Genomic DNA, 27,355 nt, shown 5'->3' with positions numbered 1-27,355 from the left:
TTGACAGAGCTTGAAGACTTTTTAATGGGCAAATATTGTACAATCCAGGTGTGCAAAGCTCTTATAGACTTAGCCAAAAAGACTCACAGCTGTAATCACTGCCAAAGGTTTTTCTAACATGTAGTCTCAGGGATGAGAATACGTAGTGTTACATTTTTTTGTATTTTGTTAATGTTACAATTTTTCTTCCACATAAGAGTGTTTTGTGTAGATCATTTTCCAACAATGATAATGAAATCCATCTGAATCCCACTTTGTAACAACAAAATGTGCAAAAAGTACCCATACACACATGTACATACACACACGTATGCACATGCCTACCCCTCAGACAGTACCCCACGTCGAGCCCAGCCCTGACTCAGAGCTGTAAACTCCCCTATCCCATCCTCCTAGGCGGCGAATGAGGAAGCCTGACGTGCTTAGACAGGTGTGACATCACAAGTTTCCCTCCCCTTTGACTAACAACACACTCCAAATTACATGTCTGGCCCCATCTCCCTTTGACACGAGACACGCAAGAGAGAAGACAGACAGGATTCCATTTGGACTCTTCACACCTTCCTCACCCCCTCCATGTCCCCTCTAGGAGACTTTAAATTATGTCTCCAATTACAACACACACTCACACAACCCCAAGGCTTGGCATGGAGACAGAAGTTTAGCGGTCTCATTAGTAGCAGGAGGAATTCCAATAAGATAATTAGCTATGGAGATGAGAGAGCGTCGGCAGTAAATGACACGAGAGAGAAAGAGGGGGAGGGAGGAAGAGAGAGAAGAAAGAAACAGGAAATACAGTGAGAGAGGAAGATAGAGAATATACAGACAGACAGAGCGAGAGACAAAGAATGAAGAAGTGAAGCGTCTTTAAAAATCCCCTTTCACTCCACAGTGGCATACAGTACAAGTGTGTAAACTCAGTGTGACTTTATGAACGTCCAGCAGTGTAGCTCATGATGTGACTCGGGAAAACTAAGGCAAATTCTGTTTGTAGAGGGTCCCACTAGGCATGTCTGGGCCCTCTCTCTTTCCCTAGGAGGAGGAAGAGGAGTGAGGAGGTGGTAAGCGGAATCTCCCTGCCTCTCTTTTTAAACAGATGAGCACTCTTTCAGTTTGGCCTACCACATTTTGGGCGGAACAACTTTCCCCAAACAGGTAAAGGTCCAAAAGAGACGGAGTGCGAAGGAGGAGAGGAAAATAGATGGAAAACAGAACATTTTACATTTTCTCCTGGTGGGCTCCCTTTTGGGACAAGTTGAATGAGATGACGTCACACTGCGATTGCGTCACTCCTCGCCCCCCAGTCACGTGGGTTTTCCTGCTCTCTGAAGAGTCCGTTCGGAGTTTGCAACTTTCCCAGTTGCCGGGTGTTACCAAACTTTGCCAAAGGTGTCAGTCGCTAGGCACGGGTATGACGCTGATGTGGAGGAAGTTATCAGGGTGACTGAGGTGCTCGCTCAGCCACTGCAACGGGGTCTCCAGCAGGGGCTCAATCCCATGGATCACCACCTGGTAACGCTTGGACTCGTCTGTATAAGGAGAGAGAGAGAAGGGAGACATGGAGGGAGAGGGATGGAGTATGAGAATGAGCTTCAACTTAAAAATCCTTTGGACTGTGTGTCGGACTCCATATATTTATATTCCTACAAACAGAAATGCTAGGATATTCTTTAAACATCACTAGTCATTGATTATATTGTGGGAGTATGTGTGTCTGTGTGCAAGCGATAGTTAAGTGAGTGTGTTTAAGTTGTCCCTCTCACCTCAGAATGACCGAAGCCTCTCGGCTAGCGACAGACAGATGAATCAATCACAGTGACCAGGCCTGACCCTGGGACTGACCACAGGTCACACAGCAAGACAAATGAGCCTCACTCACTCTGATGGCCCGACGAGGTGTGCACGTGTGTGTTTGTGTGTAAGTGTGAGTTAGTATGATAATCTGCATGCGTGAAAGATTGCCAGCAGGTAAACGTATCTGAATGGGTGTGAGTAAGGCTCAATGGACATATGTTGTATGTGTGTACATTGATGTCTGTAAGTTACTGGTTTTACTCAAAGCAACAGTAGACCCACCCACTCAGAGACACTGGGCCCCAGGTCACAACCTTTCACCCACTCATATCAGAGCACTGAGGGGAAGGGCGGGGTCAAAACACTAGAGGGGGCAGTAGCCAAGTCATGTTGGAGCTCAGTGTCTATATGACTACACACACATACACTGACCGTTTCTCCTTATACGGTACCAAAAGATGCATACTGTTGCATGTACACGTAATATCTGAACAACCGTTACAATCGAGTGAAGACTCCAGGGTTAGTAAGAAGCTCCTCAGGCACACCCACCACCAGCAGACTGGTATACAGTATGGATATACAGTGCCGTGAAAAAGTATTTGCCCCCTTTCTAATTCTCTCTATTGCATTTTAAAAAAATAAATATTTTTTCTACTACCTTTTCTCCACAATTTCGTGGTATCCAATTGTTAGTATCTTGTCTCGCTACAAGTCCCGTACGGGCTCGGGAGAGACGAAGGTCGAAAGCCATGCGTCCTCCGAAACACAACCCAACCAAGCCGCACTGCCTCTTAACACAGCGCGAATCCAACCCGGAAGCCAGCCGCACCAATGTGTCGGAGGAAACACCGTGTACCTGGTTAGCCACAGGAGTCGCTAGTGCGTGATGAGACAATGATATCCCTACCGGCCAAACCCTCCCTAACCCGGACGACGCTAGGCCAATTGTGCATCACCCCACAGACCTCCCGGTTGTGGCCGGCTGCGACAGAGCCTGGGCTCGAACCCAGAGTCTCTGGTGGCACAGCTAGCACTGCGATGCAGTACCCTAGACCACTGCGCCACCCGGGAGGCCCATTTTTGCACATTTTTGATACTGAATGTTAACAGATCTTCAACTAAAACCTAATATTAGATAAAAGGGAACCTGAGAAAACAAATAACTTTATTTAATTAATAATACCCCTGTGTGGAAAAAGTAATTGCTCCCTTATACTCAATAATTGGTTGTGCCATATTTAGCTGCAATGACAGCAACCAAATACTTCCTGTAGTTGTTGATCAGTCTCTCACATCGCTGTGAAGGAATTTTTGCCCACTCTTGCATGCAGAACTGCTTTAACTCAGCGACATTTGTGGGGTTTTCAAGTATGAACTGCTCGTTTCAAGTCCTGCCACATCATCTCAATTGGGATTATTAGGTCTGGACTTTGACTAGAACATTCCAAAAATTCAAATGAGTTGCTTTTTAGCCATTTCCATGTCGACTTGATTGTGTGTTTTGGATCATTGTCTTGCTGCATGACCCAGCTGCGCTTCAGCTCATCGAAGGATGGCCTGACATTCTTCTGGTCTGACACAGACCAGAATTCATGGTTCCTTCTAATTAAGGCAAGTCGTCCAGGTCCCGAAGCAGCAAAGCATCCCCAAACCATCACACTACCAACCCCATGCTTGACTATTGGTGTAAGGTTCTTACTGTGGAATGCAGTGTTCTACCTTTGACTCATCTGTCTATAGAACATTCTTCCAAGAGTCTTGATGATCATCCAGGCTCTTCCAGGTGCTTTTTGACAGGCTTGAGTCAACTTTTTGGATGAGATGGGTCCCATTATGATAGGGCGAAAACCAAACACTGCATTCCACAGTAAGAATCTCACACCAACGGTCAAGCATGGTGGTGGTAGTGTGTGTGTACGATCAATACACTCACAAGTACTAACATTCATACTGCAATAACACTTTCCCTCTCTCTTCCACATACTGTGCCCCTGGTGACAGCATTGGGCGCATGTGGGGGAGGAGGGGCGCTCCCCTGACACTCTCACTATGACACAAGGGAAATTCATCCCAAATATGCACAGCTTGAATATCTGCACACAGAATGTATGGTCTGGTAGGCCCTCTTATGGTTGTCATGTCTTTTTCAGAGGGCGGAGACCAACGTGATTAATCTGTATCTCTCCTCTGAAACGTTGTGAAAGCGCTGTGTCATAGTGGAAGGATCTTGAGTCCTCTAGATAGAATTATATTGCGTATTTTCCATGGATCCTTCTATACGGTGGCCAGAAGGCGTGGGATATCACCTAGGTTTTTCTGGAATGTGACATAATATCAGGTCTTAGGAAGACTGACTGATGTTTTCACATCTGAATCACACTGAGCCATTACGTTCCAAATGGAACCCCATTTCCTTCATAGTGCACTACTTTTGACCAGAGTCCTATGGGCACTTGTCACAAGTCGTGCACTATTTAGGGAATAGGGTGCAATTTGGGATGCATGCATGGCTGTTATACATTACTATGGTGTTTTGGGATTGGGGCCAATACAGTTGCGTTTGATTAATGTTAATGGCATTAATCAAAACACATAACTTTATTGACCCCAATCCCAAACACTATAGCAATGTATAACTCCATAGCAACTTATTTCCAAAGAGGAATATTGACCACCATAGTTTGAATAAAAATAAAAGATGACAAATTTGCACACACACTGCGGTTGAGTATTGCAGTGACTAACAGTCAAGACATGTTTTGTTACTTAAGTATAGCCGAGTCCAATTTAAGAAGGCCACAACCCCATTCTTCCCTGCAGGGAGGCCAGCCAACCAGAACTCAACCAACACACTGGTAGGCCAATAAGAAATATGTGTGTGTGTGTTAGGGGGAACTGACAGGTATAAATATATCAATACATCTCTCTAGACCTGAAAAACATATGTCTTGTGATGTCTCATAAGAGTAATTTCCTTCAGCAAGTTAGTTTTTTTTTTTTTGCAGGTATACAATAAACAGACCATAAGGTATTGACTTGGAGACCTCTGTCTCATTTCTGCCTCCCCCTACTCAACACCTAGCAACACCTCACACACCCACCGTCCCTCATATCAAACCAACCACTGAAACCCAGAACACCCCCACTCTCTGAACAGTGAGACAGCCCGTTTGATGAGAAGAGACTGGATTCGCCATTGATTCTGACTGTGGTGTTCTGTGTGGGCGGATTGGCCAATAGATTCACTCCTTTGTTCTGTGGGCTGTACCATGAATGAGTAAAATCAATAAGAGTGGTGTGTAGGCGAGTATTGTTGGCGCGTGGGCTTGTCAGTCGGGGGGGATTTCTGCATTCTTCACTTATTAGAAATACCACCACAAAACCTGTTTTTCTTCATAAGAAACATGTCACATCTGTAAAGGACATGACGGGGGAATTCTCGGAAGGCTTCGTCCCGCCAAGGCAACTCTTTCTGAGGCTTGTTCAATTGAATTTGTCCTGCGTCATACATGGGGAGAAACTGTTCAGACATATCTCTCCTGTCTGTATCTAACCCAGTCAAACCATGTCTAATACCTTGGTCAAAACAAAGCGTTCGCAGATGTCAAAGCCGACCAACCGACTGCTAATCAGAATAAGATGTTGATGTTCGATTTTCCTGCGTGGGTGGAAGAACATCGGTCCGGTCCGGTAACAGTACGACTCATCTGAGTATCACGCTGCCATATGCTGGGAATCCCCAGTTAATATAACCCCTGGTTACATGTTTCGTTGGGTTAGTTCAGTTTGATGGGTTTCGGGGTGCTTGAAGGACCATTAAGGCTTCCAGACAAAACAGAGGGGAATGTTTAAAAATGTTGGTTTGATGTTAGAAACATCAGAGTCGAGTGCTGAGACGTCCTTATCCGATAGGTCCTCACAAGGAATCGGGTCCCAAGAATACGTCTGTGAACAATGCCGCCATTAGGCTGCCTGAGTACCCCCCAGTTCCTCTAATCCAAACACACAGCTAGAATCCTCCGCTATCACACACCCATCTCCCCAGCGAGGAAGAGAGGGAAACACAACAAACGACGGGAGACAAAGCAGCACTTTCACCTTTATCAAGCCAAGCCACCACCATCCTCAGAGGAGAGCAGAGAAGGAATTGAGAAAAGAGATTATATAAGTACAGGAAGGGGATGAAAAGAAAATATAGTGATTCTTGATAAAGCAAGAGAGAGTGGGAGAGAAGGAACGAGAAAGAGAAAGACATGTGAGGGAGGCAGACAGAGAGCGAAAGAGATAAAGGCCGGCAGGCAGACAGAGCAGTAGTAATTGTAGTGGTGCATTACACCATGCAGGTGATTCTCCTGCAGGTCCTCTGTCTCACAGCTCCATTGTCTGCTTATCTACTTCCTCTGCACAGCCCTCCAGACACTACCTGTTTAGGCTGCCTCGCTCTCCATCGCTCCCTCTTCTCTACATCTAGCGCCGCTCCTCATTCCACTATGTATTTTCTTCCCCTCCCCCTCGCTTTTCACTCTTTCACATGAGGGCAACTATTTTCCCTCCTCGACCCTCTCGTGTGTTTTATCTCTGAGCACTGATCTCGAAAAGTCCTCTTTTACTGTGTAAATAAAATAGACCTACATGTCTGATGTCTTTTATTATCTGGCTTCCTGTGAGATGCAGAGCACCCTTTGATAGCACAGTGAGGAAGAAACAGGTCTGCTTTCTCTTGTGGGACTGTGTGTGTGTGTGTGTGTGTGTGTGTGTGTGTGTGTGTGTGTGTGTGTGTGTGTGTGTGTAAGAAGTGTATGTAGTACAGGTGTAATTAGTGTTGTGCAATGTCTATGAGTAGGTAAGTACCATCGTTGGGTATAGCCACGGGGTACACCTCCTTCAGCAGGTCCCCAAGCGTGTGTGTGTGGCCGTCGGGCGAGATGGGGCGAAACAACTTCTGGATGAACGGTCTGTCACTCATCGTCTACACGGAGAGAGGGGAGAGGAATCAGAGCATGACAAATAAATTACATACAGTGCCTCCGGGAAGTATTCACACCCCTTGATTTCCCCCCACATCTCATTATGTTACAGCCTGAATTTAAAATGGATTAAATTGAGATTGTGTGCCTGTGATCTACACGCAATATCCCACAATGTCCAAGTCAAATTTTGTTTTGATAATTTTTAACAAATTAATCAAAAATGAAAAGCTGTAATGTCTTGAGTAAATAATTATTCAACCCCTTTGTTATGGCAAGCCTAAATACATTCAGGAGTAAAAATGTGCTTAAAAAGTCACATAATAAGTTGCATGGAATTTCTGTGTGCAAGAATAGTGTTAAACATTATTTTTAAATTGATTACTCCATCTCTGTACCCCACACATACAATTATCTGTAAGGTCCCTCAGTTGAGTAGTGAATTCAAGCACAGATTCAACCAGAAAGACCAAGGAGGTTTTCCAATGCCTTGCAAAGTAGGACACCTATTGGTAGATGGGTTCAAATAAAAAAAGGTGACACTGAATATCCTTTTGAGCCTGGTGAAGTTATTAATTAGGATTGGATGGTATATCAATACACCCAGTCACTACAAAGATACAGGAGTCCTTCCCAACTCAGTTGCCGGAGAGGAAGGAAACAGCTCAGGGATTTCACTATGAGGCCAATGGTGACTTTAAAACAGTTACAGAGTTTAATGGCTGGGATAGGAGAAAATTGAGGATGGATCAACAACATTGTAGTTACTCCACAATACTAACCTAAATGACAGAGTGAAAAGAAGGAAGTCTGTACAGAAAAAAAATATTCCAAAACATGCATCCTGTTTGCAATAAGTTAATTAATTACTCAAGTACTTTTATGCAATAGCTTGACAAAGCCACACAATAGCCCTAATGCAAAATAATGTGCTTATTCTAGGCTACAAGTCATGACTGGATTATTTCTGGCGCAGACCCAAGCCCTCGGGAACTGCGCCCCAAATGAATATGCCACTAAATAAGCCAAAGTCTGACGATTCAACCACAGGCTACTCCAGTGATAAAAGTTAGGTGCTATACAGGGGAGGCTGGTGAGGTGAAATCAGAGGATGAGCTCATTGTAATGGCTTATAGGTCATTATCAATAAAACGTCACAATATGTTCAATTTGGCTTCTGGGGGGCAAGGAAACCCACAGCTTCACTAAAACCATTGTGCTGTTTTCAAGAGATTGTTAAATGTTATAACTATTTGATTTTAATATCAGCACCTCTTGAAGAACATAGTCAGAGCTACAAATTGCTCCATACAAAACAAGTGTGCACATTTAGCTCCATCATCAGAGTTACACAGCAAGTAACTGCATGCTTTTCGTGATCAGTAAACATCTGTTGATCGTGTCATTTCAGATATGTGAGGGTAGCCTCATGATATCTCAATATTGGCTGCCATTAATTGGACATTTGAGTGATATAAAGTGAAAGTGAACTATACCTGACAAGTGTAAGTGGCTTAGGTTAATTTTCCCATCCTTTGCGGGCTCTGCCTGTCAAACAACAGAAGGGTGCATTTGCAGATGTACTGTTAGCTGATGTTTACTTTGCAAGTTACCAGTAAAACCTTAGTCCAGTTGGCTAAACATATAGTGATAAGTAAACCTAATGTAGTTTTCCTCTCCAACTGCAGCGTAGACCTATCTAGTGAAGTTAGCTAACATTGTTTAATTAATTTAATTGTTTAATTATGATTGCTGCTGACAGACATGACAGGCACCGAGGTAAAATATATATAATTGGCTAGCTAGCTAATAACAGATTACGTCAATATGGCTAATAACTTTCAGTAGATAAACTAAATGGCTATATTTGCTTGCCATCTATAATAGTGATGACAGTAGTCCGACTGACAACTTGACCAGCACGAGGACTTGCTGATGTCAAGTCCTTTCCAAAAGCCTAGTCTCTGATAAAACCAGATAGTGGGGCAAAAAAGTATTTAGTCAGCCACCAATTGTGCAAGTTCTCCCACTTAAAAAGATGAGAGGCCTGTAATTTATCATAGGTACACTTCAACTATGACAGACTAAATTAGAATAAAAAAATCCAGAAAATCACATTGTAGGATTTTTAATGAATTTATTTGCAAATTATGGTGGAAAATAAGTATTTGGTCACCTACAAACAAGCAAGATTTCTGGCTCTCACAGACCTGTAATTTCTTCTCTAAGAGGCTCCTCTGTCCTCCACTCGTTACCTGTATTAATAGCACCTGTTTAAACTTGTTATCAGTATAAAAGACACCTGTCCACAATCTCAAACACTCACACTCCAAACTCCACTATGGCCAAGACCAAAGAGCTGTCAAAGGACACCAGAAACAAAATTGTAGACCTGCACCAGGCTGGGAAGACTGAATCTGCAATAGGTAAGCAGCTTGGTTTGAAGAAATCAACTGTGTGAGCAATTATTAGGAAATGGAAGATATACAAGACCACTGATAATCTCCCTCGATCTGGGGCTCCACGCAAGATCTCACCCTGTGGGGTCAAAATGATCACAAGAACGGTGAGCAAAAATCCCAGAACCACACGGGGGACCTAGTGAATGACCTGCAGAGAGCTGGGACAAAAGTAACAAAGCATCAGTAACACACTACGCCGCCAGGGACTCAAATCATGCAGTGCCAGACATGTCCCCCTGCTTAAGCCAGTACATGTCCAGGCCCGTCTGAAGTTTGCTAGAGAGCATTTGGATGATCCAGAAGAAGATTGGGAGAATGTCATATGGTCAGATGAAACCAAAATATAACTTTTTGGTAAAAACTCAACTCGTTGTGTTTGGAGGACAAAGAATGCTGAGTTGCATCCAAAGAACACCATACCTACTGTGAAGCATGGGGGTGGAAACATCATGCTTTGGGGCTGTTTTTCTGCAAAGGGACCAAGACGACTGATCCGTGTAAAGAATGAATGGGGTTATGTATCGTGAGATTTTGAGTGAAAACCTTCATTGAAGATGAAAAGTGGCTGGGTCTTTCAGCATGACAATGAAGGAGTGGCTTCGTAAGAAGCATTTCAAGGTCCTGGAGTGGCCTAGCCAGTCTCCAGATCTCAACTCCATAGAAAATCTTTGGACGGAGTTGAAAGTCCGTGTTGCCCAGCAACAGCCCCAAAACATCACTGCTCTAGAGGAGATCTGCATGGAGGAATGGGACAAAATACCAGCAACAGTGTGTGAAAACCTTGTGAAGACTTACAGAAAACATTTGACCTCTGTCATTGCCAACAAAGGATATATAACAAAGTATTGAGATAAACTTTTGTTATTAACCAAATACTTATTTTCCACCAAAATTTGCAAATAAATTCATTAAAAATCCTACAATGTGATTTTCTGGATTTTTCTTCTCATTTTGTCTGTCATAGTTGAAGTGTACCTATGATGAAATTACAGGCCTCTCATCTTTTTAAGCAGGAGAACTTGCACAATTGGTAGCTGACTAAATACTTTTTTGCCCCACTGTAAATGCATGTTGTTTGCTTAGCTAGCTAGTTCCATTTCAAATGGATAGGCTACCCTCACACATCTGAAATGACACGATCAATTGATGTTTAGTGATCATGAAAAGCACGTTACTTGCTGTTTAACTCTGATGATAGAGCTATTGTTTGTATGGAATAATCTAAAATGTGTAGTTCTGACTATTCTTTTCTAGAGGTGATGGATGATATTACAACTAAAAATATATAACGTTTTAACAATCCCCTGAAAATGGCATGCAGTTGTCAATGGTTTTAGTGGAGCTGGGGAGCAGCCAAATCAAACGCTCTGCACCGTTTTGAGACGTTTAATTGATAACGACCTATTGAAGACAAGAGTCCACCTACAGACACATCTAGTAAAATATAAAAAGTGGTGCTTGCCACCCAGTCTCTGATCTGAGGGCAATGAGAAAGGTGGCGCTCGCTGGATATGGTCCAGAAGATCAGGTGTTCGCACACGGACACCGGCGATCGTGTTCCTACCAGTTCTGGGAAACCAGTTTGTCTATCAGTTCAGGGAAACCAGGGGCCACCGAGGTGACAAACGGCGAGTCAGACACACAATAGCAACTAATCATGGGAGCTGTGAAAAGGAAACAGGCAACGGGAGGGTTTGGGTAACGGAGCTGTAACTAACACCGCCGGGCGCATGGTAGGGAAGGTGGCTCCAAAGGTGCGAAGCTGGCTCTTGGGTTACCAGAAAGAGTGACTCACTGACAGGAATCGCAGAGTTTGTGCGGGATTATGCCGGGAGCTGGAGTGGAGAGAGTGCGATAAGTGACAGCTACTTCGTTGCATTTTTAAAAACCGCCATGAATAATTGACCCGGGTACCATACAAAGAGGGGGCCATTGATCCTGGAGAGAAGCGCGATACTCTTGGACGGTGACACTTTCTTTTCAGTTCGTGTGACACCAGAGCTAGCAGAGTACCACCTGGCGACACCCAAGAGCGATGCGTCATTAACTCTCCAACGATGAGAGGTCGGGGGAAAAGAGACTCGCTCTCCTTGACTGAAGCAAGCAAGGGGACTCAACCCATAGCCTAATTGCCCGTGTGGATTCCATCCGACTAATTGACAGTAAACTGGTGGCTGAGGTGCACAAACGTCAATCAATATAATAATAATTATTATTATTGGCCCGTGACATGAATGGGAAAAAGCGGTGAGGGAGGAGTGCCCTTCTCAAATGGAAAGGTGATGTGCGCCGCTCGGTCATGTTGTCAACAAGGCAGCATAGTGCATCGTCTAGAAACATCTCTTTCCCATAAAATATATGTTTGAATTTTCAAACTAGATTTTGTTTGGAAGGCAGTTACTCCACGTGCTTAATTGAATCTAGTCTTGGCTACGTCACTTTTGTTTTGAGCCAACTTTACCGTGGGCTTTGAACGGGGGACCTGGCTCACTCCCGGGAGCCCGGTGCAAACTCCTCCCATCGGGGTAACCCGGCCCAGATAATCAAATCCCCCTCACCGAGTGAGTCAGTTGGAGAGAAAGCATTGGCACTTTTCTCACTGAGCCCAAGACCTTCCACTGGTAAATAAAAATTCCAAGGAGATTTTTTGGAGTTCTCATTTTCCTCAACCACTGAGGCACCATGTAATTTACAGTATACATGTAGGCTATGGAATTGGATGCCCTTACGTTAATTACTTTTTGCAAATCCAATCAGTTTTCCACGTTGATTCAACGTCATCACACTGATCTTTTGGGTTAAAATGATGTGGAAACAAAGTTGATTCAACCAGTTTTTGCCCAGTGGGATTTTCATTTCAGATTTAGTGGCTTTGACACTTTGTAACACAGTGGCGTCACGTTTGGAACTGGAAACAGGCGGCCGAATAAGACTGGCGCGTGCAATCACCAAGCGGGCACAATGGCGCTCTAGGACGCACACGCATAGACACAGATAAATCCATCCCCTCGAAATCTCTTCCCTTTTCAAAAAGGAGCACAGTCTAGCGGAAGTGAGTGGTTTGTTATTTAGAGTCAATATTGTCATTAATTATGTCTGCATCAAAAGCAGCACATGTTATTTACACTAAAGGCCGCAATTTGTCGTCAAAGGGGGGCCTGCAGGTTGAAATATAGTCATTGATGATGACTACTGCATTCGGACGCGGGACAGCTTTGTCCGCCGTTGGTTCAGTTAACTTTGGAGTACACAATGCCTCTGTGGTTTTACAACCACTGTTTTATTATTGTGTTGGACCGTTTTATTATAGGCAAAATAAAAAACACTTTGTTGAAGTGTGAAATGAGTTCCATATGTACCTAGTTTTGGGACAACATCGGGAGTCTGTGTATTGTCCAACCAATACAAAGACTCCCAACGTTGTGTCCCAAAGCTAATTTGTACCAAGCTTTTGTTTAATTTTGCATGTATTTGTTTATGATAGCCATATATCCACGTGAAGGAATTCACAATATTATAATTGAAGACTAGGCATCACATCACATTTTCCTGGAAGTGGCAAAAAATATTCATCATCTCATTTTGTGGTAACATTTTGTTTCCTTTACTAACTAAAAGTCAATATAGGCCAAGACATTTTATAATGTTTTAGTCAACACTTGAATGATATATTTTATTGTTCTGTTTGGTCGCCTTTAATTTTGAATAGATTTATGATTGTAACATTCCAGTTAATACATTGATGAGAGATTTTATGGGCATAAAGGCTGACATCTGTTATAACACAGCAGCAAAGCTCTGACAACCTACTCGGATTCCCATGGAGAAATGTCCACATCAATCTATATTCAGCAATATATCACTAGAACCCCTTCACAACTGACTCGTTCAAACATGCCTTCATTTGTTTATTCTTGTTGAGAAGAGATGGCCTCAAATACTATGGAAAAAGGTAGGCAAAGCTATATAACAGTCGAGCTGATCCGAGGGCTTATTGAACGCAGTCTTGGGTAAAATCATGCCTGTTGCTGGCGCACAGTGTCCCCACGCAGTTTTCCTACACTATGGGATAAACACGGCCTAATGTTTTCCAGACCTTCAGGGAGAGACACTGGTACTTATTCATCTTTTTGAGGGAATTTCATCTGAGTCATGGATGGCGGGATCCCCCTTAGGAATTCACCTGTGCCCGCCTGCATCCCACGGTTTGGGCACACTTCATTTGAGTTGCCCACATCCAACTATAAACTTGTCAAACGAATCGCTCGCCAAGCACACGATCAGAAAAAACATTAGGCTAACACATTTGGAGTTTAATGGGTGATCTCTGGGAAAATATGAGGGTTGTTTGATTTATCTGCTGTTATCAAAGGAGTTTAACAAAATACAATTTTGGGGGAAATGGTTATTCACTGAATATCTCCAGGAAATATTTTGCAACTGAGCACTTGGGTTGTTTCTGTCACTGGATCACAATAAATTACAAGCTTACTAACAATTTAAAAGTTGCTTAACTGTTGCGACGAGCAATCCCGTATCCGGGAGCGTAATTATAGCCTCAAGCTTATTACCATAACGCAACGTTAACTATTCATGAAAATCGCAAATTAAATGAAATAAATATATTGTCTCTCAAGCTTAGCCTTTTGTTAACAACACTGTCATCTCAGATTTTCAAAATATGCTTTTCAACCATAGCAATACAAGCATTTGTGTAAGAGTATTGATAGCTAGCATAGCATTAAGCCTAGCATTCAGCACGCAACATTTTCACAAAAACAAGAAAAGCATTCAAATAAAATAATTTACCTTTGAAGAACTTTAGATGTTTTCAATGAGGAGACTCTCAGTTAGATAGCAAATGTTCAGTTTTTCCAAAAATATTATTTGTGTAGGAGAAATCGCTCCGTTTTGTTCATCACGTTTGGCCAAGAAAAAACCCCGAAAATCCAGTCATTATAACGCCGAACTTTTTTCCAAATTAACTCCATAATATCGACAGAAACATGGCAAACGTTGTTTAGAATCAATCCTCAAGGTGTTTTTCACATATCTATTCGATGATATATCCCTCGTAGAAGTTTGGTTTCTCCTCTGAACGACATGGGAAAATGCCTGCAGCTGGAGATTGCGCACCAATTTCGACGGAGGACACCAGGCGGACACCTGGTAAATGTAGTCTCTTATGGTCAATTTTCCAATGATATGCCTACAAATACGTCACAATGCTGCAAACACCTTGGGGAAACGACAGAAAGTGTAGGCTCATTCATTGCGCATTCACAGCCATATAAGGAGACATTGGAACACAGCGCCTCCAAAATCTGGGGCATTTCCTGTTTGAAATTTCATCTTGGTTTCGCCTGTAGCATCAGTTCTGTGGCACTCACAGATAATATCTTTGCAGATTTGGAAACGTCAGAGTGTTTTCTTTCCAAAGATGTCAATTATATGCATAGTCGAGAATCTTTTCGTGACAAAATATCTTGTTTAAAACGGGAACGTTTTTCATCCAAAAATGAAATACTGCCCCTAGAGTTTCAAGAGCAGACCACTTTAAGCCATTGGACTTGGGCGGTATCCTATTCATGAAGCGCCTTACTAGTCCGTCATACAGCACCATCTACGGGACGGTTCAGGTACTACACTGCATCGTCATAATACCGGGCAGTGGAGTGACAATTCATTAATGAATGTGTTGATAAGCAGTTTGTGCAGCACATTTCAGTGTACTGTGTATTTTTTTTCCATTCTTACTCTGATTTCCATATTCAGTTAATGCTTTCTCATATTCCTAAATGCACTATTTGCTTATCAGATGGTAAAAGAGTATTCTTTCATGACTATGCATTGCCGTATTTGTGACCTGACGTATTTTTTGCATCATCTATTAACAGTACCAATGATGCCACACTGCAGGTCACACTGGCTGTGATGTCGACATGGCATGTATTAGCCCATTTACCAGGTATATCCTGAAGGGGATGTAGCGAAAGCCTCCCTCCTCTGTGGGGTATTCCATCAGCTTACGGTTCATGGCCCAGAACTGGTCAAACTTATCTGAGGAACACAACACAACTACATTTACATACAAACTGTCCCCATGTCCTTTTATGTTTTTAAACCAGCTCTACAAGGCTTCTGAAACTCTGTTAACCTGTCGTGGTTTCTAACTCCCCTCCCCTGTCTCTCACTTTCACACAATTTTAGCTTTTGAAATATTTCAGATCTGTTTTCTCTTCTGGGTGGAGTTATGGAAGCCTCCAAAATAGTATATTTTGGTAAGTGAGAAGAGAAAAAAACTTTGCAGCTGAGGCAAAGACAATGTTCAGAGAGTGTGGCTGGCGTGGTTTTGACTGGTTGGCTTGGGGGTATGTAAGTTGTTGAGTAGAGGGTCAAAATAAGGGTACAGAGTCCCAAAGTCAATACTTACGTGTGTGTGTGTGTGTGTGTGTGTGTGTGTGGGACCCTCACCATTCTGCAGGCCCATCCACAGCTGCTTGTGGTCTTTCTTCTGCATGTCGTTGATGACCTGGCTCTTGTGTTTGAGGGCATCCGCCTCCTTGATGCTGGACATGAAGTGGGCCTCAATCACAGAGTTAGAGGGGCAGTGGAGCAGGTCACGCTCTGGGAAATTCTACCTCAGAGAAACCACACAGACAGGACTGCTTTTTATAGAGGTTGACCGATTAATCGGTATGGTCGATTAATTAGGGCCGATTTCAAGATTTCATAAAAATCGGTAATCAGCATTTTTGGACGCCGATTACATTGTACTCCACGAGGAAACTGCGTGGCAGGCTGACCACCTGTTACGCGAGTGCAGCAAGGAGCCAAGGTAAGTTGCTAGCTAGCATGAAACGTATCTTGTAAAAAACAATCAATCTTAACATAACCACTAGTTAACTACACATGGTTGTCCTGCATTGCAAATAATCAATGCGGTGCCTGTTAATTTATCATCGAATCACAGCCTACTTTGCCAAACGGGTGATGATTTAACAAGCGCATACGCGAAAAAAGCACTGTCGTTGCACCAATGTACCTAACCATAAACATCAATGCCTTTCTTCAAATCAATACACAAGTATATTTTTTTAAACCCGCATATTTAGTTAAAAGAAATTCATGTTAGCAGGCAATATTAACTAGGGAAATTGTGTCACATCTTGCGTTCTGTGCAATCAGAGTCAGGGTATATACAGCAGTTTGGGCCGCCTGGCTCGTTGCGAACTGTGTGAAGACCATTTCTTCCTAACAAAGACCATAATTAATTTGCCAGAATTTTAGGTAATTATGACATAACATTGAAGCTGGTGCAATGTAACAGCAATATTTAGACTTATGAATGCCACCCGTTAGATAAAATACGGAATGGTTCCGTTCTGATAGTTTCCGGATTTGACCATATTAATGACCTCAGGCTCGTATTTCTGTGTGTTTATTATATTATAATTAAGTCTATGATTTGATATTTGAAATAGCAGTCTGACTGAGCGGTGGTAGCAGGCTCGTAAGCATTCATTCAAACAGCACTTTCCTGCGTTTGCCAGCAGCTCTTCGCAATGCTTATGTTTATGACTTCAAGCCTATCAACTTTCGAGAATAGGCTGGAAAAACTATAGTGTTCATAAGAACATCCAATAGTCAAAGGTATATGAAATATAAATGGTAGAGAGAGAAATAGTCCTATAATTCCTATGATAAAACCTAAAACTTCTTAACTGGGAATATTGAAGACTCATGTTAAAAGTAACCACCAGCTTTCATATGTTCTCATGTTCTGAGCAAGGAACTTAAACATTAGCTTTTTTACATGGCACATATTTCACTTTTACTTTCTTCTCCAACACTGTGTTTTTGCATTATTTAAACCAAATTGAACATGTTTCATTATTTATTTGACACTAAATTTATTTTTATTTATGTGTTATATTAAGTTAAATTTTTAAAAAGTGTTCATTCAGTATTGTTGTAATTATCATTATTACACACATATATAGAAAATATATATGTATACTAATATAAATAAATATAAATAAATAAATAATATATACAGTGCCTTGCGAAAGTATTCGGCCCCCTTGAACTTTGCGACCTTTTGCCACATTTCAGGCTTCAAACAAAGATATAAAACTGTATTTTTTTGTGAAGAATCAACAACAAGTGGGACACAATCATGAAGTGGAACGATATTTATTGGATATTTCAAACTTTTTTAACAAATCAAAAACTGAAAAATTGGGCGTGCAAAATTATTCAGCCCCCTTAAGTTAATACTTTGTAGCGCCACCTTTTGCTGCGATTACAGCTGTAAGTCGCTTGGGGTATGTCTCTATCAGTTTTGCACATCGAGAGACTGAAATGTTTTCCCATTCCTCCTTGCAAAACAGCTCGAGCTCAGTGAGGTTGGATGGAGAGCATTTGTGAACAGCAGTTTTCAGTTCTTTCCACAGATTCTCGATTGGATTCAGGTCTGGACTTTGACTTGGCCATTCTAACACCTGGATATGTTTATTTTTGAACCATTCCATTGTAGATTTTGCTTTATGTTTTGGATCATTGTTTTGTTGGAAGACAAATCTCCGTCCCAGTCTCAGGTCTTTTGCAGACTCCATCAGGTTCTTCCAGAATGGTCCTGTATTTGGCTCCATCCATCTTCCCATAATTTTTAACCATCTTCCCTGTCCCTGCAGAAGAAAAGCAGGCCCAAACCATGATGCTGCCACCACCATGTTTGACAGTGGGGATGGTGGGTTCAGGGTGATGAGCTGTGTTGCTTTTACGCCAAACATAACGTTTTGCATTGTTGCCAAAAAGTTGAATTTTGGTTTCATCTGACCAGAGCACCTTCTTCCACATGTTTGGTGTGTCTCCCAGGTGGCTTGTGGCAAACTTTAAACAACACTTTTTATGGATATCTTTAAGAAATGGCTTTCTTCTTGCCACTCTTCCATAAAGGCCAGATTTGTGCAATATACAACTGATTGTTGTCCTATGGACAGAGTCTCCCACCTCAGCTGTAGATCTCTGCAGTTCATCCAGAGTGATCATGGGCCTCTTGGCTGCATCTCTGATCAGTCTTCTCCTTGTATGAGCTGAAAGTTTAGAGGGACGGCCAGGTCTTGGTAGATTTGCAGTGGTCTGATACTCCTTCCATTTCAATATTATCGCTTGCACAGTGCTCCTTGGGATGTTTAAAGCTTGGGAAATCTTTTTGTATCCAAATCCGGCTTTAAACTTTTTCACAACAGTATCTCGGACCTGCCTGGTGTGTTCCTTGTTCTTCATGATGCTCTCTGCGCTTTTAACGGACCTCTGAGACTATCACAGTGCAGGTGCATTTATACGGAGACTTGATTACACACAGGTGGATTGTATTTATCATAATTAGTCATTTAGGTCAACATTGGATCATTCAGAGATCCTCACTGAACTTCTGGAGAGAGTTTGCTGCACTGAAAGTAAAGGGGCTGAATTATTTTGCACGCCCAATTTTTCAGTTTTTGATTTGTTAAAAAAGTTTGAAATATCCAATAAATGTCGTTCCACTTCATGATTGTGTTCCACTTGTTGTTGATTCTTCACAAAAAAATACAGTTTTATATCTTTATGTTTGAAGCCTGAAATGTGGCAAAAGGTCGCAAAGTTCAAGGGGGCCGAATACTTTCGCAAGGCACTGTATATATAAAATAATGAAAAATGTATACATTAAAAAAAAACGGCCGATTAATCGGTATCAGTTTTTTTGGTCCTCCAATAATCGGTATCGTCATTGAAAAATCATAATCGGTTGACCTCTAGATTTTTAGCACCGTATACCACGGGTTGGAACCGGTTCAGGGAAAATAACTGAAAACCGGAAAATAACATTTTTCAAGGAACAAAAGTGATCCATACTGTTTCAGGAACAGACACATAATTTTAAAAGCATGGGAACCGGGTTCATAACGTAATTATTAAGTAAGTTCCAGGCATTTTGTTCTAGTCCCACTACAAAACACAACAAGGCCCTCACTCTGTCACTCAGAACCGTATTCCAGTGTCTACCTGGAAGCTGAAAATCTTTGCCTGTGCATGTTTAGGCTACCTGCCCCTCCCCCTCTGCAGCATAGGCGACTAACTGTACTGACGTTACAAGCTTGATTCAGAAGATAGGGAGAGAGATTTTTAATTAGCAAGAGAACAATGTGTAAACTTTTTCAATGCTAGTTAAGGATACTATAGGCCTAGTTATCATGTTTCACATTGGATTTATTAACTACAAAAAGGTAAGATGTGTTTTAAATTCTGGTGCCGCTCTGCACACAAGCTTGTTAACTTGCTATCTCAAGCTTGTTAGATAGCTAGCTCAAAGGACATTCAAAGTTCCTCCATAAAAGACGCTCCTCCTAGGTATAATTCTGTGAACCTAATTCATATAATGCATGTCATAACAAGATGCCCAGCGCTTCACGCCTCCTCCTCAACCGTCTCTCGCTCTCTCCACACCCTCAAAATGTTTGTCACATCTTGCGCCATAGGCTACACTCATCTGTCCATCATGCATGTAAACTAGCTTGTCGCACTGATTGGTGAAGTAATTTAATGAGCAAAATGTTAAAAATATACACTGCTCAAAAAAATAAAAGGAACACTAAAATAACACATCCTAGATCTGAATGAATGAAATATTCTTATTAAATACTTTTTTCTTTACATAGTTGAATGTGCTGGCAACAAAATCACACCAAAATTATCAATGGAAATCAATTTTATCAACCCATGGAGGTCTGGATTTGGAGTCACACTCAAAATTAAAGTGGAAAACCACACTATAGGCTGATCCAACTTTGATGTAATGTCCTTAAAACAAGTCAAAATGAGGCTCAGTAGTGTGTGTGGCCTCCACGTGCCTGTATGACATCCCTACAACGCCTGGGCATGCTCCTGATGAGGTGGCGGATGGTCTCCTGAGGGATCTCCTCCCAGACCTGGACTAAAGCATCCGCCAACTCCTGGACAGTCTGTGGTGCAACGTGGCGTTGGTGGATGGAGCGAGACACGATGTCCCAGATGTGCTCAATTGGATTCAGGTCTGGGGAACGGGTGGGCCAGTCCATAGCATCAATGCCTTCCTCTTGCAGGAACTGCTGACACACTCCAGCCACATGAGGTCTAGCATTGTCTTGCATTAGGAGGAACCCAGGGCCAACCGCACCAGCATATGGTCTCACAAGGGGTCTGAGGATCTCATCTAAGTACCTAATGGCAGTCAGGCTACCTCTGTCGAGCACATGGAGGGCTGTGCGGCCCCCCAAAGAAATGCCACCCCACACCATAACTGACCCACCGCCAAACCGGTCATGCTGGAGGATGTTGCAGGCAGCAGAACGTTCTCCACGGCGTCTCCAGACTGTCACGTCTGTCACGTGCTCAGTGTGAACCTGCTTTCATCTGTGAAGAGCATAGGGCGCCAGTGGCAAATTTGCCAATCTTGGTATTCTCTGGCAAATGCCAAACGTCCTGCACGGTGTTGGGCTGTAAGCACAACCCCCACCTGTGGACGTCGGGCCCTCATACCACCCTCATGGAGTCTGTTTCTGACCGTTTGAGCAGACACATGCACATTTGCAGCCTGCTAGAGGTCATTTTGCAGGGCTCTGGCAGTGCTCCTCCTGCTCCTCCTTGCACAAAGGCGGAGGTAGCGGTCCTGCTGCTGGGCTGTTGCCCTCCTACGGCCTCCACGTCTCCTGATGTACTGGCCTGTCTCCTGGTAGCACCTCCATGCTCTGGACACTACGTTGACAGACACAGCAAACCTTCTTGCCACATCTCGCATTGATGTGCCATCCTGGATGAGCTGCACTACCTGAGCCACTTGTGTGGGTTGTAGACTCCGTCTCATGCTACCACTAGAGTGAAAGCACCGCCAGCATTCAAAAGTGACCAAAACATCAGCCAGGAAGCATAGGAACTGAGAAGTGGTCTGTGGTTATCACCTGCAGAACCACTCCTTTATTGGGGGTGTCTTGCTAATTGCCTATAATTTCCACCTGTTGTCTATTCCCTTTGCACAACAGCATGTGAAATTTATTGTCAATCAGTGTTGCTTCCTAAGTGGACAGTTTGATTTCACAGAAGTGTGATTGACTTGGAGTAACATTGTGTTGTTTAACTGTTCCCTTTATTTTTTTGAGCAGTGTATATATTTCACAGGTTAAAAAAGGAACAGAAAGGAACTAAATAAACCTGTACTTTTTTTTTGGTTTGAACCGGTTAAGAACTTTATTTTTCAGGTCGGAACAGTGGAACGAAACAGGGAAAAAAGCGGTTCTGTTCAGAACGAAACGATTGAAAAATGATTTTGGTTCCAACCCCTGCTATATACAGGCCAGCATCTGGAGGATTCTACATTTGGAGCAGCAAATATAGTTGCTGCTCCATATGTACTATGTTAACTTGCTGCAAAACAAATTCTGTGTTGTACCTTAAAGTGCACAGTGATGCTCCAGGGCAGGGCAGTGTTGGAGGCATGCAGGTCAAACAGTAATCCGATTGGATAGTGCCTGCAATGAATAAACATAGCCACATCAGTTGAGAAAACATGTCAGCAGAGCTTCATTCTTGTCCAACTCTGAATCATAATGAGTTATCCTCTCCTTCACCTTGGGCTGGATCTTAAGTAACCGCTTAATACGTTTTAGAGAAAATAATTTAAATCAACCCCCTTATTTACCCAAAGGTCTGAGGTAAATGTGTATGTCACTTTAAGATTAGGACTCATGTCCAACGCTTGTGTTGGGCTGCCACCTGGTGCCTGAAATGTAAGACTGCAGTTAATTAGTATGTAGTCTCCTCATTGATGATGATAGGAGGCGAGTTGATATGCTTAATTGTGATCTCTAAAATATTTACTTTACTCTACTGCTGTGCTAGGACACTTGTTTCTATGGCGGGGCACAGGGAATTCTAACCATTATATTCACTAGTAGTTCTTAAAACAAGTAAATAACTGACAACACACATAGCGCTCGCAGTCCTAATTTAAAGCTCACCCACCATTTGAGTGAGGTTCCCTCGAAATCAAACCACATCTCCTCTATGTCCTCGGCCTTCATGACCTTCAGGAAGTGCTTTTTCACCTTGTCTGTGACCAGAGTCAAGTAGCTCATCCTTGGCAGGAGGAGCTAAGGAGAGAACAGCAGAGAGGGGGAGAAGTGAGGGGCTCAATCTAGGTTCCCGCAAGAGTCCATGGCTCAAGCCGGCTCAGTAGTCATGTGTGTGACCTGAATTAGCTAGATCTATGTCACAAATGCCATGTCCATTGCACAGGAGGTTGGTCACAACTTAATTGGGGAGAACAGGCTCATGGAATGGCTGGAGAGGAATGGTATCAAATACATGGTTTCCAAGTGTTTGAAGCCATTCTATTGGCTCTGTTACAGCCATTATTATGAGCCATCCTCCCCTCAGCAGCCTCCACTGGCATTGTCCGGCAAAGCCACATCAGTTAAAAAAAAAAAAATGTATATATAGTACTAGTCTGCATGTCACACTTACATAGAAGGGTTCGGCCTCTCTCTCTGTGATCTCATCCTGGTAAAGTGTGAAGCAGGTCGGAATCCGACCAAACCAAACATCTCGAAGCACGTCCTTGTCATCTGCCATCCTCCCGTCGCTCCCAGTGGCACATAAAGGAAGTATTCTCTAGCTACAAACTACCTGTCATCAACAGATCAAAGGGTCAGTCTTGGATTGGTACATTCATTTTGGGACTTTTAAATGAATGTTATATACCCATTGATTCTTGAAGAGTTTAATTGTTAACTGTCCTACCACACCCGAACACAAAATATGAGCTTGTTTTACTTGGTTGTTTGTAAACGATGTCATTGTAAACCAACCCTGCATAACCTCACAACATGGCTAAAACTATAATTATCTGTCTATGAGTGGCAGTGACCGTCTATGAGTGACCGTTGTTGTTTGAACTCCAGATTTTGCACCAATGACAGTCAGTCTCATATGAGAGAGTACACCAGAATGGTTACATTCGAAAGCTCTCTACAGAACGTGTCAATCAAGCGCTCTTTTGAACCAGTCAATCACAGCTCTGCAAAGATCTTACCACAGTTTGTGAACACAACTTCAACTAGCCAGCGTTAGGCTAGTGGAGAAATACAACGTGCTAGTTAGCTAGATACTGTAACTAACTAGCCATGACTTCACTGGTGGTGAGGAATAAGATTACATTTAACATAGTTAATTAAGCTATGCTGTATTAGTTACTTTGCAACGATTTACATGTAAATTATTATGTATTGACTTGCTAGCTAGCCAACTAGCTAGATAGCTGCGTACGCTACCTAGCCTCACTGGCACCGGCAGGAATAGTAGCGAGGCTGTGGGCACATTTGAACGTTTCCCCTAAACAAGTGGTAGGACAAGGAGCAGATCATTACTAAAAGTTGAGACGAATGATGAACAACATCTTACTTTTCTAGAGCGTTTGTAACCAGCTGCGATTAAGGAAGAGGGCCGTGGTGGTGTTGTCATTCGTCTATCAAGGAAAAAAAGCAAGGAAATCCCCCTTTCCCCGACGAGGTGTAACCTGCAGTATAGAGTGGCATCCAGCGTTCATTGTAGTGTATTACAATAATCATGTCGAGATGGTTGTATTCAGTGCAAAGATTACCTATAAAGTTGTTGGTTAGTGACGACAATTTTGATTCGCCTAGCAATCGATAAGTAATTTTGTAGTTATTGGTAGTTTCATTTACAGCTTGCAAACCACTGAAATTTTCTTTAAGGACAACAAATATGGCGCCTTTCACGATCCGTAGATTTTTTGCTATGACGCAATAATTGTGCGTCGTCGCCTGTTGGACGTCATTACAACGATCCGTATCCATTTGTTGTGCTCCCTGAATCAAGAATGGATAGGAAATTTGAAGTTGATAACCTCGAAACGCGTCTTGAGACGCTGGAAAGTCGTATATACGGTGAAAAAAGGAACAAGGGAGGGAAACCCGTGAAGGTTTGACAATATTTTATATTAAAAATACAGAATAGTGATTCAATTGGCTGCTAGCTTTGGCTAGCTAGCGAACGCCCTTTTTGCACACCTACTGTCTTTATACAATCAATGCTTAGACATCAATATTATGGGAAATGTGTGAAGAACAGCTATGCCAGGGCATTCCGAATAAGTTAGCTACAATCCAATATTTTAATGCCAGCACGGCAATAACACGGTTTATTTTCACAAGTTTTGCTTTTTACTTTATCATCTAATGCACTCTGTTCCTTAGTGCGCGGATTCCCTCTCCAGAATTCAGGCCGCCCTTACAAACACTGCAAATAAGAGGGAACGAGTGAAGATTCTACACAAAAAGAGTGAGTGACATCTTAGACAACACAACTGTGTGACTTGGATGGGACACATTATTACCAGGACAATCACAAAGGAAGGTCAATTGTGATTATATTTCCCACATAGTAACTAGTATATATTCTACAACTTTTTGTTCTCTGTACAGTTGAGGACCTGCTGAAGTATCTGAACCCTCAGTTCACTGACCACATCACTGTTCCTGATGCCATGAAGCTGGAATTCATCCTTGCTGGTAAGAGTTTTTCATTTAAAATGTGAGTAAATGTTGCCAAATTTGGTCCTGCATCATGGTGATTGAGTAGGCCTCCGGCATATGGATATGTGCCTCCGGCATATGGATATGTGCCTCCAGTCTCAAATTCATGCACTCGTTTCTCCCCACAGAGGAAGACTTCCTCCTTTCCCAGGCCACGCTTCTGGAGCAGGTCAGCAACCTCCAGCCACTATTGGACAGCAACTACATCAGAGGTCAGTGCGAGGGAATTTAAGTACCATTACAATATGGTCTGTGTGAAGTGATGATAGATTAAATAGTGTTTGTTAAGTTGAATGCAACTCATTGTAAAGTTCTTATTCACAGATGTGCCAGAGCATGCCACCAAGCTACAGCGTTTGTCTCAGATTCACATCAAAGAGCAGGTATGAACCCCCCCCCCCCCCCCCTCTCTCTTTTCTTGATTTTGTCTTCCTCACAAGACACTGTAATTCACAAAAGTCAATCTAGTGTATCTTATTGACACCATTCTTGTCATTTTCCCAAAGGACCAAACTGAGGCCCAGTCCCTAGAGGTGAAGAAGCTGTTTGAGGAGTATAACAAAATGGTACCTTTCCTTCATTATAATAGCAAATAATGGAATTATTGAAATGAATAAATAACACTGATCAAGCCAGAGGAAAATATATCTGAGGTTAGCTAGTGAAACTATCAAGTACATTGGCTGTCTTGTCTCCTGACCTACTCGGTCAGATGAATAAGCGTGAGTGGTTGCTAAAAGTAATTACCTAGATTGTGTTTTCTGTCAAGTCATGTTGAACTCTGAGAAATGTCTAGTCTGTGCTAATGGAATGAACTGCCCAGCCCACCAAATTCTTTGAACCTTGACCTTTTTGGCAGATGTTCCTGCTGTCCAAGCAGTTCACCCAGTGGGATGAGAGCCTGCGGAAAGTGGAGGAGGCAAAGGGAATCCGTCAAGTGGAGTAGCGATTATGTCCAGTGATGACCGTTATGACGTCACAGCATGATGTCAAGTGTCCGAAATGCACATTAATGTAACTTGCTGGATATTATTGTTATTTATTTACAGCTACATCTAGAGACATTTGCATAGCATATATATATCCTCTTTGTACATTTATTCAACATAGAATGTACCCATGCATTCCAACTCTGAAACACTGCTCCAGGCAGTCCTGCTTTCTTTCTAGGTCGCTTGACAGTAGAACATAGAGAATAATTTGCACACTAACTTAATTCTTCTTCCAGAAAGTAAATGGTTTTATATCAGACATGACTGCAAATGTAAAGTAATTGCAATAAAATCCATACTGTTCAACCTGAACTATTTGGTTTATTTCTGTTTGTGCTATACTTTGTTCAATATATTGTTATAAAACTAATGTCTGAAACTTAAACTGTGCCTGAGAGTATTTTTCTGATGTTTGCATTTAATTACAGGTTTTTCAAAAACCATATCTAGGACTACGAAGAGAAGACGTTTTACAATCGGAGATGCAATTGATCCATTGTAAAAACGTATTTTTAGTCAAGGTAGGTTTCCATCCAATTTGCGACAGATTTTAATGCGAAACTTCTAAAATCTTCATAAAATAGTATGCGCATTTTCCAACCAGAGATGTGTTTCCATGAAAATTATTTATTGCGGATAAAAGCCTGTGCGTAATGAAGTAGTGGACATAAAAATAACGTTTATTGTAAAATGTCCATGTACCGAATGAAAAATACAAGTTCACTGGGTTTCCATTTTCAATTCTATTGATGGTTTTGTCAAACTGTTGTGTTACATAGCAAATGTGCCCACTTTTGCCAACTGCTCGACAGCTGCGTGTAGGCTACCTACATTATGAGATTAGTATGGATAACAGCCACATCGACCATTATGTCACCAGAATAAGACCCTATATATGTTTTGGAAAGGAGCATCAAGCTCATCACGTGCAGTCATCACCCTGTTAAATTCCTAATTTATTTTATCTGTAGCCTCAAACTGCATGGTTTTCCGAGTCGTAGTGGGACCACACAACATATCATCGCGTAACTCAAAGTTTCCTTCGAAATTATCGTTAGTATATCAATATTTGCTCATAAAGAGATATCCACCGCAATTTCTCACATAATTGATTTTATCAACGCAAATAGAGCCCACTATTTCGAACGAACAAAGTTGTCTGTCGGCATTTATTCAATTGTACCGGCATATCCTTCCATCAGCCCGTTCGTGATATTTTTCATGAGGCAGATAATTTATCCACATGAAATGGTTGGATGGAAACCTAGTTATAGATATGGCTAGTATTTAAACAATTTTCAAATTGTGGGACAGAATCAACAAACATTTTGACTTCCCCTTGCCACTATTCAAATCACGAGCTTGCTATCGTCATAGGGAGAATATTTTTCGCACACTACTCGCGTCCTCTATTCTCGCCTTCTCAAACCCAATTGGACGAGGAAAAAACAGATGTCCTTCCAATGGGTTTGAAGGAGGCGATTGAGATTCTGCCGCTGTCTAGC

At 42.3% G+C, this 27,355-nt stretch overlaps 2 protein-coding genes across 3 annotated transcripts; one reads left to right on the top strand and one right to left on the bottom strand.

Annotated features, from left to right (window-relative positions):
- LOC110514282 (autophagy protein 5) lies at nt 1–24,037 on the bottom strand. 2 transcript variants are annotated; one of them, XM_036972415.1, is made up of 9 exons: nt 23,904–24,037; nt 23,705–23,819; nt 22,769–22,930; nt 22,268–22,395; nt 21,696–21,774; nt 15,701–15,863; nt 15,192–15,286; nt 6,649–6,766; nt 1–1,529 (listed from the first exon to the last, which is right to left on the bottom strand). In XM_036972415.1, the coding sequence occupies exons 3-9, from the start codon at nt 22,874–22,876 to the stop codon at nt 1,393–1,395; spliced, it is 828 nt and encodes a 275-aa protein (XP_036828310.1). In that variant the 5' UTR covers nt 22,877–22,930; nt 23,705–23,819; nt 23,904–24,037; the 3' UTR covers nt 1–1,392. The 2 variants fall into 2 exon arrangements, with proteins under 2 accessions (XP_036828310.1, XP_021449428.1); XM_021593753.2 differs by having other exon boundaries at nt 23,705–23,944.
- Nucleotides 24,030–26,162, top strand: LOC110514295 (dynactin subunit 3). Its single transcript, XM_021593758.2, has 7 exons — nt 24,030–24,245; nt 24,520–24,604; nt 24,748–24,834; nt 24,987–25,070; nt 25,183–25,241; nt 25,365–25,424; nt 25,718–26,162. The coding sequence occupies exons 1-7, from the start codon at nt 24,144–24,146 to the stop codon at nt 25,802–25,804; spliced, it is 564 nt and encodes a 187-aa protein (XP_021449433.2). The 5' UTR covers nt 24,030–24,143; the 3' UTR covers nt 25,805–26,162.
- Nucleotides 26,163–27,355: the final 1,193 nt, after the last annotated feature.

This window comes from Oncorhynchus mykiss, chromosome 3 (assembly GCF_013265735.2).
Source record: "Oncorhynchus mykiss isolate Arlee chromosome 3, USDA_OmykA_1.1, whole genome shotgun sequence".
Lineage (NCBI taxonomy): Eukaryota > Metazoa > Chordata > Actinopteri > Salmoniformes > Salmonidae > Oncorhynchus > Oncorhynchus mykiss.
The sequence above is the reverse complement of the archived record's forward strand: the minus strand, read 5'-3'. Positions and strand labels throughout refer to the sequence as shown.

What these genes read in the sequence shown, in the direction of transcription:
- LOC110514295 (XM_021593758.2), top strand. Translation starts at nt 24,144, where the DNA reads ATGGATAGGAAATTTGAAGTTGATAACCTCGAAACGCGTCTTGAGACG. An exon ending in AGGGAGGGAAACCCGTGAAG is followed by an intron (nt 24,246 to 24,519) that starts GTTTGACAATAT and finishes TCTGTTCCTTAG; the next exon opens with TGCGCGGATTCCCTCTCCAG. An exon ending in GAAGATTCTACACAAAAAGA is followed by an intron (nt 24,605 to 24,747) that starts GTGAGTGACATC and finishes TTCTCTGTACAG; the next exon opens with TTGAGGACCTGCTGAAGTAT.
- LOC110514282 (XM_036972415.1), bottom strand. Translation starts at nt 22,876, where the DNA reads ATGGCAGATGACAAGGACGTGCTTCGAGATGTTTGGTTTGGTCGGATT. An exon ending in GTGGATGGGCCTGCAGAATG is followed by an intron (nt 15,287 to 15,700) that starts GTGAGGGTCCCA and finishes TGTGTTCCTCAG; the next exon opens with ATAAGTTTGACCAGTTCTGG. An exon ending in CGTGGCTATACCCAACGATG is followed by an intron (nt 1,530 to 6,648) that starts GTACTTACCTAC and finishes CTCCTTATACAG; the next exon opens with ACGAGTCCAAGCGTTACCAG.